The 11,953-nt window shown below is 42.5% G+C and overlaps 1 protein-coding gene and 1 long non-coding RNA gene across 2 annotated transcripts in view; both read right to left on the minus strand.

The window, feature by feature from the left end:
• Positions 1–6,202: 6,202 nt before the first annotated feature.
• LOC309530642 overlaps positions 6,203–11,953 on the minus strand; it is a 28,039-nt gene continuing 22,288 nt past the window's right edge. Inside the window, exon 2 of the long non-coding RNA XR_014218804.1 lies at positions 6,203–7,228. This is a non-coding gene — a long non-coding RNA (uncharacterized lncRNA). The remainder of the gene's footprint in view (positions 7,229–11,953) is intronic.
• LIPT2 (lipoyl(octanoyl) transferase 2) overlaps positions 7,728–11,953 on the minus strand; it is a gene marked incomplete at its 5' end in the record, with an annotated part of 7,660 nt that continues 3,434 nt past the window's right edge. Inside the window, one exon of the mRNA XM_082221157.1 lies at positions 7,728–8,374. Within this exon, the coding sequence (XP_082077283.1) occupies positions 8,142–8,374 (233 nt within the window). The 3' untranslated portion in view covers positions 7,728–8,141. The remainder of the gene's footprint in view (positions 8,375–11,953) is intronic.

The raw sequence follows: 11,953 nt of genomic DNA on the forward strand, positions 1-11,953 counted from the left end.
ATAAATTAGAGAGAGAGAGTGCACAGTGCATAGTTAAACGGTGGAACTCCCTGTTGCAGCACCAACTTGGGTGGCTTTAAAAGAGGATTAGACCATACAATTGTATGGGGAAAATACGGAATAACAGATACAACTTTGCTTAAAATGTATATAGGAAGTGCAGTGTAAGCGATGGAAGTCAATTAATGAAATTTTACTATTGAGATATCTGTAGAATAAATTTGGAATAAAGTCTTCCAACTTTTCTTCTTCTTCTTTTTCACCTTTTTTTTCCTTTTCCTTTTCTTCCTTTCTTCCTTTTTTGTTCTTTTTTATATATGTGTGCTTATCTGAAATATACATGTATGTATGTATTTGCAATATTTTTCTTATATTTTGTAATATGTTGATTTTTAAAAAATAAATAAATAAACATTTTCCAGTCTTCTCAAATAAAAAAATAAAAAAGAGGATTAGGCAAACTCCAGGAGCAGAATTCTGCCAACGATGGCTCTGTTCTGCGCTCCACAGTCGGAGGAAGCGATGCTTCGGAATCCCAGTTGCTAGAAATCCACAGGGAGACGATTGCTCTGGTGCCAGAATCTTGCTTGCTGGTTTTCCACAGAAAACTGTTCGGCCGCTGTGAGATCAGGATGCTGGAGTAGACCGAGCCACTGGCCTGATCCGGCAGACTCTTGTGATGTTACGATACGATACGATAATCTTTATTGTCATTGTCCCATACAGAACAATGAAATTGAAAAAATCTACATCAGACATTCAAAACCAACAAGCCTGCTATCCCTGCTATCCCAACCTGGTTAGCCCCCTAAAAACTCTGATACCCCATAACTGAATATAATATACTCCCATAAAGACTACCTTACACTGCGTTTAAAACCAAAATCGCATTTGGGTAGAAACTGTTTCTCAGGCGGCTAGTCCTGGTCTTTATAACCCTGGACCTTCTTCCAGAAGGCAGAAGCTGAAAGAGATCATTTCCGGGGTGCGCATTGTCCTGCGCTATCTCTGCAGCTTTCTTATGGCACCCGGAAGCGTAGATTTGATCCAAGGTGGGAAGAGTGCGCCCAATTATTCTCTCCGCAGTCTTTGCAACCCTGGACAGCCTTGTTTTTCCCCTGACTGTGCAGCTCCCAAACCACACAGACAGACCATAAGTTAATACACTCTCCACAGTCCAATGGTAACATGCCATCAACAGGTCCTTTGAGAGATTGTTCTCATACTTTGCAATGTGCTTCTGGTCTCACTCCTGTTTGCCCCACATCAGGGTCTGTATCAGGCCTGCCCTGCAGTGGTGAGCATGGCGGTTGAGTGAACGTCAGAGTTTCACTTGATTGACATTCGTGCAGACATGTCCTTTTTTAAAAAAAAAAAGATATTTATTAAAGTTTTTAAAGTATAACAGAAAAAATGAAAAATAAAAAGAAACATACAAAGTAAAAACAGTTAAAAAACACATTGATTTTCCATAACATATCTTCCTTGCACTTATTTCCCCGGACCTCCTCATACCTCCCTTTTTTGTATTCCACTTCAGTTTGTTAGTTCAGCAAATCCTTACCATTAAGCTTTTACCCTTTTGCATACCTTTTTTCCTATCTCTTAAAGCATTACAGCTGGAAACGACTTAGTTTCGTGCAGACATGTCCTAAGCCACCGCCTCAGTCCTTGTTTTATTTTTTCCTCCTGCAAGATGGCAGGGCTAAATTACTGCCTGGATTTATGAGTTAAATCTGCAGTTGTGGTGCATATTTCGGGCAACATACCTGGGACGACTTACGCAATTGTGGGGCATGTCTCAGCTGCGCTGGAAGGTCCTGACCTCATCTTCCCTCTGAACAGGAGCGGCCGCTCCCGTTCCTAGAAGCCATAAATGTGGTGCAATGGCAAGGATGGGTTATTTTGCAATGGAGCAGAGGTCAAGAGACTCCCGGCTGTTTCGCGAAGCAACAGTAGTGGTACATCTCAATCCTCAGAAACCACTAGTTCCGCTAGCTGAGAAAAATGGGGCTGATAAAATGCTTTTAAATGAAAGCGATCTGAGGTTGAGTTAAGTTTGACCGAAAGCAGGAACCCCTGCAAGCTGTTTGGGGGTGCCTTGCCAGATCGGAGACATATAGTCCAATCCCAGATTTACATATAAGCTAAACAAACTATATCTTAGGGCCACACTCTCTTGGGGGCCCCAGAAAAATTTTAAGGGGGGAAAAATGGATGTACATTTCCAAAATGTAAGATAAAAAAGAAATAAAATCATACCAACATACAGCAGCTATGGGATGCGGGTGGCGCTGTGAGTTAAACCACAGAGCCTAGGGCTTGCCAATCAGAAGGTCGGCGGTTCAAATCCCTGCGACGAGGTGAGCTCCCGTTGCTCGGTCCCTGCTCCTGCCCACCTAGCAGTTTAAAAGCACGTCAGAGTGCAAGTAAATAAATAGATACCGCTCCGGCGGGAAGGTAAACAGTGTTTCCGTGTGCTGCTCTGGTTCACCAGAAGTGGCTTAGTCATGCTGGCCACATGACCCAGAAAAACTGTCTGTGGACAAACGTCGGCTCCCTCGGCCAGTAAAGCGAGATGAGCGCCGCAACCCTAGAGTCGTCCACGACTGGACCTAATGGTCAGGGGTACCTTTACCTTTACCTACAGCAACAGTGTTTTGTGTTGTGTAGGCTCCTGTGATGTAAGTAATGGGCCCCACCTGCTAGCCTGCTCCCAAAAATATCACTGGTTCGCTCCTTTCTATATATAGGGTGCCTACATTCTGCATGCACTAGATGCATGGCAACATGTGCAAATGGCTTGAGATACCTATTAGGTTCATAAACTACCATATAGCATATATTCAACAACAAAAAACAACAGGGACAATTTGTTGTTGACAAAGGACAGCTGGACATAGAAAGGGCCCCATTACCTTCATAGAATCATAGAATCATAGAGTTGGAAGAGACCACAAGGGCCATCGAGTCCAACCCCCTGCCAAGCAGGAAACACCATCAGAGCACTCCTGACATATGGTTGTCAAGCCTCTGCTTAAAGACCTCCAAAGTAGGAGACTCCACCACACTCCTTGGCAGCAAATTCCACTGTCCAACAGCTCTTACTGTCAGGAAGTTCTTCCTAATGTTTAGGTGGAATCTTCTTTCTTGTAGTTTGAAGCCATTGCTCCGTGTCCGCTTCTCCGGAGCAGCAGAAAACAACCTTTCTCCCTCCTCTAGGTGACATCCTTTTATATATTTGAACATGGCTATCATATCACCCCTTAACCTCCTCTTCTCCAGGCTAAACATGCCCAGCTCCCTTAGCCGTTCCTCATAAGGCATCATTTCCAGGCCTTTGACCATTTTGGTTGCCCTCCTCTGGACACGTTCCAGTTTGTCAGTGTCCTTCTTGAATTGTGGTGCCCAGAACTGGACACAGTACTCCAGGTGAGGTCTGACCAGAGCAGAATACAGTGGCACTATTACTTCCCTTGATCTAGATGCTATACTCCTATTGATGCAGCCCAGAATTGCCTTCAGTAGCTTATAGAATCATAGAGTTGGAAGAGACCACAAGGGCCATCGAGTCCAACCCCATGCATATTTAGAATCATTGAATTGTAAAGTTGGAAGGGACACCAACCCCCTGCAAGGAGGGAATTTACTTGGCAGTAAAGCCCACTTTTTTCAAAGACGCTTACCTCCAGGTAACTGTGCACAGGATGAGGGACATGGTGGCGCTGTGGTCTAAACCACCGAGCCTTGGGCTTGCCAATCGGAAGGTCAATGGTTTGTATCCCTGTGAGAGGGTGAGCTCCCGTTGCTCAGTCCCAGCTCCTGCCAACCTAGCAATTCAAAAGCACGCCAGGGCAAGTAGATAAATAGGTACCACTGCAAAGGGAAGGTAAAAAAACAAAAAAAAATGTGCACAGGATTGTAGCGCCCATGAGGCAAACCGGGACAAACCTCAGGCATCTTCTGAAAGATCTGCTGTTTATAGACAGGCCTTCACAATGAGTTTCTATTTTTAACCAACTCGTAATGATTTTCGTTATGTTTTATGGGTATTTGTATGAACTGATTATATGGCCACGCTGCAAGCCACAGCGATACACTTTATAAAATTGTGGCTCTATTATATTTAAATAAATGATGCTACTCTTTACTCAGGGAACCCTTGCAATTTGCTTGGATTTTTGCCCACATTCCTGTGGGAAATTGATGATGAGCCTTAATGCCACTAACTCAAGAATCCCCAACTTTCTCTCAACAGAAGAAGCCTCAAGGAAACACAATTGCTGAAAGCTTTAAAAAGAACTCCATAAAAAACAAAACAACCCCCACCATTGTACTCTTCTAAGCAAGCCACTGGCTATATGCCATGATTCTCTGGCCTGACCTGGTATTAAAAAAACCAAACCCATATAATTCATTTAATAAATAACGCCAGATAAATCAAAGTGTCAAATGGTAGAGATGGGAAGGGCAGAAAGAGAGCATTCTTCACCGGAACGACATTTAGTTCCAGTTAAGGAGCAGAGGTGAAAGGGAAAGCCTTTTTAATCGGGGTTTTTGAACAAATGTTGACTTTGGACCTCTTCACCTCCACCTTAATTCTTGTACACACATATTTTAACAATCACCTTCTGATTGAGAAGCGATGCTCTAACATTCACAAGCTAGTCACGTTTTTGCAGAGCTGAAACCTGTGAAGTTAGAAAGGTTTGTAGCAATTCTTCCACACTTTAAAAAAGATTTGTTTTAGACCCTTCAGAAAAGCCCACTGTGAACTGTTTGCAAGGCACCTTGAGCGTCACTTGCCTTCATAGCAATCTTCATGGCGATCTGTGTTCCCGGCTGTCTCCAATGAGGTGTCCAGTGGCGTTTGCTGCAAGTTCATGGGATCGGTTTCAATCAATGACGTGGCCTAGTTCCTCGCAACGATGTGGCTAGCAGTGTGTCTGTTCTCTTGACCCTTTGGGCTTATTAAAACTTGCCAAGAGCATGTGACCAAGTGGGTCCAGCATGCAGTCAGTGTGTTAGGGCAGGAATGGTCTCAGCTGTCCCAAAAGACACCATGATCTCACCACTCCAGAAAATCTGTTGGTTGGTGATGACCTTTAAAGCCCTAAACGGCCTCGGCCCAGTATACCCGAAGGAGCGTCTCCACCCCCATCGTTCTGCCCAGACACTGAGCTCCAGCTCTGAGGGCCTTCTGGCGGTTCCCTCCCTGCGAGAAGCCAAGTTACAGAGAACCAGAAAGAGGGCCTTCTTAGTAGAGGCGCCCGCCCTATGGAACGCCCTCCCATCAGATGTCAAAGAGATAAACAACTACCTGACATTTAGAAGACATCTGAAGGGAAGTTTTTAATGTGTGACATTTTAATGTATTTTTAATCTTTGTTGGAAGCCACCCAGAGTGGCTGGGGAAACCCAGCCAGATGGGCGGGGTACAAATGAATTACTACTACTACTACTAGTACTACTGCCTAATCCCAAAGACCCATTTCAAGAAGGCGGTTGACAGGGTTGCGTGGCAATACTTGCCAAGTACTCATGGAACAGATTGTCTCAACGTATTTCAATGTGGGTTCATGCCTAGTTATGGGGCCAAATTGGCTTTGGTCGCCTTGATGGATTACCTTTCTCGAGAGAAGGATCGTGTCTTTGTGGCACGGCTCCTTTCTGCACCATTTGGGGAAATATCAGACACCCAGAGCCACATGAGAAGTATGCCTCTTCTCCCCACAACACTGTTCCTTTTCCAGAAGGGAAGAAGTACAGTGGTACCTTGGTTTAAGAACAGCTTAGTTTATGAACAACTTGGATTAAGAACGCTGCAAACCCGGAAGTAGGTGTTTTGGTTTGTGAATTTTTCCTTGGAAGCAGAACACGTTCTGCTTCCTGTTGAGTGTGTTCCATTTGTAAACTGAGTCCCCTGCTGCTATGGGAAAGCACGCCTTGGTTTAAGAACGGACTTCCAGAACGGATTAAGTTCGTAAACCAAGGTACTACTGTACTGTGTTCTCCTGCCTTATGGGCTGGGGGGGTTCCCCTTGTTATCTCCCCAAAAGGCAACATACATAAAGAAAGAAAAGTTTCCCACCCCATTCCTCCACCTGGACACAGGTATTTCTTTGTTATCCAGGAGGGATTCAGAAGTAGAGCTGGGAAAACATTTTGCCATTAGCAAAAAACATTTTTGCTCTGCCAAGCATTTTTAGAGAATACATTTTATTTGTTGTTGGGTCATTGGATCTTGTATGCTACCATTTTATGTTGTATGTTATGATTTTTGTTGTATGTTTTCAGTTTTATTTGTTGTGTGCTGCCACAGTATTATGTGCTATTACGGCTCATAAATACCTTTATAGATACAAGAATAAAACGCTTCCTATGAGAGTAGTTGAGTGTCGACCATCAAACTTAGTTAGAACCTCCCATCTTTCCTGCTGCCAGACAGACCCAAATTTCCTTTTCCCCATACACTAATACTTGTCAGGTTAGGCTGCAGCCTCTGAATCCCAAAACATGTCTAGACATCCACCAGGGCTTCATCTGGCACCACCCAGCTATTATGAAAATCATTTTATTCTGGATGTGGGATTCCAGAATATCTTAGCCCTTGCAGATCAGAACTGCAATGACATTCGTAAGAATGCTGTCAAGTAGTGGAACTAATCTACTTATCTAGCATTCTTTAACCACCTCAGTTGTGACCACAGAAAGGGGACCTGAAAGCATGTTTCAGGTGTCCCAGAAGAAATATATATATGGCAGCCTTTCAATTAGAACAATGAAAATATTTCATATTAATTTGTCTCAGGAAGCTGTACATACTCTTAAGGCTGCAATCCTAAACCCATATACTAGAGGAAGTCCTGTGGTTTACTTCTAAGTAAGCATTTTTTGGATCACACTGCATCGCCAGAATATAAATTTACCCTAGTCAATAAAGAGTGGAAATACTTGACAAGTACACTTGCAGGAACCGCTGAATAACACCCACGGAAAAACCACCTAACAAAGATGGCTTTATAGATTATTTATTTTGTTAGTTTACTGGGGATGGGAGGGGGGAGAGGCGATTGGGAAAATTCAAAGTGTCTTAATCCATGTTAAGCGATCTCCGAACATTTGGGGGGGAAAACCTTCAACATGTTATCTCAGTGAATCCTGTTCCACTTTTACAATCATCTCTAAAATCACGGGGTCTATATTCTTTCTCTGTATACAGTTGTACCTCAGGTTACATACGCTTCAGGTTACAGACTCCGCTAACCCAGAAATAGTGCTTCAGGTTAAGAACTTTGCTTCAGGATAAGAACATAAATCGTGCTCCGGACACAGCAGCAGGAGGAGGCCCCATTAGCTAAAGTGGTACCTCAGGTTAAGAACAGTTTCAGGTTAAGAACGGACCTCCAGAACAAATTAAGTTCTTAACCCAAGGTACCACCGTACTAGATTCTGACCAAACTAAACCTCCTGAGGTATTTTTTGTTCCAGGAGACTTAGTTGGGTCAGAATCGAGTATACACTTCTGGTCAATGAGCTACCAAGCTACCATAGCTGCTAGAGGGCTGTGAAAATTTGTCTCCCGGACTTTTTAGACTCGTCTACCCAGGTACTATCTGAAAATCTGAAACCAGAGGGGAATGTTGTGTTGCCAGATGCAAAATATATTGGCATTATCTTCAGCTCTCCTAACGGAAACAACTGAACAGAAACCCCATTACACCACAAACTTTGAACACCTTTAATACCATCACGGCTTCCTGTGAACCGTAGTTTATTTGAGTGGCTGAACATTCCGTTGGAAATTCCTTGGGACTCTCCTTTCACAAAAAGGCAAAATTCCCAGGACTGGCTGGGAAAGGAATCGCCAGCATTTCAAGTCTCTGCAGCAGAACTGGGTTGGCCCACAGGGATGTCTCTCCAGATGTCGTTGAACCCCAATTCCTATCATCCCCAGCCCTCACGGCTAATGGGAGTTGTAACACAGTAATATCTGAAGGCAACACATTGGCAGCAGAAGACAGACCTCATACACAAAGGCATACAGTGATTTTCATGATTCAATAGATCTTCTGTTGGGAACAGAACTGCGTGTTCCTAAGCAGCAGGCGGATATTAGGACAATTCATTCTCCCAAACTCCTAATTCTCTGTTGGAGATCCTTCCATCAAAGTGCACTTGAACACCTCCTGAAAGGCAGCCAGAAAAGGCTCGGTGGCTTCCTCAACCGAGACGTGTCTCTGGAGTTCTCTGCTCAGAGAGGTCACCTCTTTCCCCTCCAGCCCACAAGGAACAATGTGGTCAAACCACGTCAAGTCAGTGCAGCAGTTCAGAGCCAAACCGTGCGAGGTGATATGCCTTCCGCAGTGGATGCCTGGAGAGCGAGACAAGAGAGATGCATTAAACTTACTGGGAAGGGAGAGCCGCCCGTCGATTTATCACGTGCTGTGTTGCAATACAGTGGTCCTTGGTTCTCAAACTTAATCCGTTACAGAAGTCTGTTCCAAAACCAAGGCGCGCTTTCCCATAGAAAGTAATTCAAAATGAAGAATATGAAGAAGAGCTGCGGAAGGGACATGGAAGAGATTTAAGGGCCTCGGATATAAGGTTGCTAGGTTAATGCGCTAGATCGATGGGATAAAAAGGACTGACAAAACCCGGGACCAGGAGGAAGGGACGCTGGATGAAGATTGGATTGTTTTTATTTCTCTTTTTATTATCAGGATTGTTTTATAAAATTGATGAATGTTAGAAAAATGTTGGAACAAAATTATTTGGCTCTAGTAAAAATGTTTAAAGAATTAGGTAAGAATATTATGGTTGTGAGAAGTCGGTAAAAATAAGATTTAAGTTTTTAAGGTTCTCTATAAGATAAGATGAAAATAGATTAAGGTAACATAATGACAGAATACTATGAAATATGGAAAGGATTTGCTGCATAATTATTAACCAGGATACAAAAAAAGGGAGGAGGAGGAGGTCAAAGAAAGAAGGTAATGAGAGTAGAGGATTTGAGAATGATGGACTTATTTTTGTTTGTTTGCGGTGTATTTTTGTTTTTTGAATTTGTATTGTTTGAGGTGGTTTGTTTTTTCTTTGTTTTTTCTATTTTCTTTTTCTGCTTTGTTTTTTCTTTGTAATTTCAAAAATTTTCAATAAATATCATATTAAAAAAAAAGTAATGCAAAATGGGTTAATCTGCTCCAGACTTTTAAAAACAACCCCTAAAACAGCAATTTAACATGGACTTTACTATCTAACGAGACCATTGATACATAAAAATGAAAGCAACAGACAGTGTACTGCAGTCACACAATTAATCAATCAGTAGCTGAACTGGGTTCCACGCAGACACAAAAAGAAAATGAAGAGAGCCGCAAAAACCAAAACCAAAATAAATAGCAAAAACAGACAGACCTCAGTGTAACACTCAAATTGGAAGTGTGGCACTCAAATCAGAAGCGTAACACTCAAAACAGAGCATTTCCAGCTTCCGAAAAAAGTTCGCAAACTGGAACACTTAACTTCCGGGTTTGCAGTGTTTGGGTTCCAAGTTGTTTGAGTACCAAGGCGTTTGAGAACCAAGGTAGCACTGTACTGAAGAAAACTACTGCATGGAGTAACCTCAGAGTGAACACCGGAATAAATAAACTTCCAGCAAACTATTAAGCCTGCATTTAAAAGGTAGCAAAATTTAAGATTAGGGCTGCAATATTTAATTGACTTACCAGGGAAATGAATTAACTTACAAATAGTTTAATTGGCTAAATGCTATCAGCATGTGTTAATGCTGTAAATGGCAAGCCCAAATTTAAGATAGGAATGTTCCCTCCAGTGTTTGTGTAGTGGTTAAGAGCGGTAGTCACGTAATCTGGGTAACCGGGTTCGCGTCTCCCCTCCTCCGCTCCTCCACATGCAGCTGCTGGGTGACCTTGGGCCAGTCACACTTCTGTGAAGTCTCTCAGCCCCACGAACCTCACAGAGTGTTTGTTGTGGGGGAGGAAGGGAAAGGAGAATGTTAGCCGCTTTGAGACTCCTGAAGGGGAGTGAAAGGCGGGATATCAAATCCAAACTCTTCTTCCTCTTCTTCACACACTGGAGGGAACAATTCTTCTAAGATGATGCCTGGAAGACATGTCTGCATCACCCAAAAGTGAACAAAAGATGCGTCTTCCTTTAGGATAGACGGATCGGTCCATTTCCACCCCATGATATACTGTACAGCTGTAGATGCTGATAGATACAGGTATAGCCATAGATATACATAGATATAGATATACCGGTAGATAGATATGATATATAGATATAGATAGATATAGACATATATATAGAAATAGAAATAGAAATGGCTATGGCTATAGCTAGATATAGACATAGCCCTAGATAGATATAGAAAAAGACAGCCATATAGATAGGGATATAGAGATGGATATAGATATGGATATAGCCCTAGGTAGATATATGACATATATAGAGATATATACTGTATAGATACATATAGATATGGATATAGATGTGGGTATGGGTATAGCCCTAGATACATATAGATATAGATATAGATACAGATAGCCATAGATATATATATATATAGATATATATATATATAGAGAGAGAGAGAGAGAGAGAGATGGATATAGATATAGTCCTAGGTAGAGGACTATAGAGTATAGATATGGATATAGATGTGGATATGGGTATAGCCCTAGGTACATATAGATAGCCATATATATATATATAGATAGATAGATAGATAGATAGATAGATTCTTTATTGTCATTACACAAGTGCAACATTGCACAAAGTGCAACGAAATTGGATGCCATCCCTTAAAACAACAAAAGCAAGACAACAACAACAACCAAACAAACCACATTCCAGCCACACCCACACCACACCCATCAAACTCCCAGGTCACACTAACAAGTTACAGCATTCAAAAGGGCCACAGCTCTTGGATAGAAACACACACACACACACACACACACACACACACACAGAGATGGATATATATATATATATATATATATATATATATATATATATATGCAGGTTTTGGAGTCTTCGGGTGTCTTCCCGTGTAAGAGTCGGGGTGTCTGTGCGACGTTTCGACGAGGTCTCACTCGTCATCTTCAGGCTGGTGCTTTCGGCTTCTTGTTACTGGAACAGAGCAGAATCTGGTGTTTGAGTTCCTATAAATACTGTTGAGGGGTGTGGTGTATAGCCTCCAACGTTCTGGGCAGAGAGGAAGTTCCTAGATTAGTGTGCCTCTTCTTCTTTTGTTCCTTAATTACTTGAGGGATATCTTGAGTGATTTCATGAGTGATATTCTGAATACCACTGGGTGGGTCATTAAGTGTAGATTAGTTGCTAAAGCTTTTGTGTCTTGACCTCTTGAGCTTGTGAAGAGTTTTTCTGAGAAGATGGCTGTGCTGCATTTAGTTGTGCTCTGGCTTGGCTTCGTGTATATACATCCTGGACCTGACCAACCACTGCCTAACCAACACGTACTTCATCCACAATGGACAAAGATACAAACAGATAGAAGGAGCACCTATGGGATCACCCCTCTCACCGGTCATCGCAAATTTGTACATGGAACATTTTGAAACCAATGCTTTAGACAAGTCAGAACACAAACCCAAACTTTGGCTCAGATATGTTGACGACACCTTTGTAATTTGGCCACACGGGAAAGAAAAACTAGATAGCTTCCTCACACATCTCAACAGCCTACACCCCAAAATACAATTCACTATGGAAATAGAAGACAACAACCAACTCCCCTTTCTTGACGTCCTAATCTACAAAAAACCTGATGGCTCCCTAGGACACACTATCTACCAGAAAAAAACACACACCAACCGCTACTTACATGCACAATCACACCACCACCCTGCACAAATAAACTCCGTAGCCAAGACTCTCATCTCCAGAACCAAACGCCTGGCTGACA

The sequence above is a fragment of the Podarcis vaucheri genome (assembly GCF_965113315.1).
Source record: "Podarcis vaucheri genome assembly, chromosome: 4".
NCBI lineage: Eukaryota > Metazoa > Chordata > Lepidosauria > Squamata > Lacertidae > Podarcis > Podarcis vaucheri.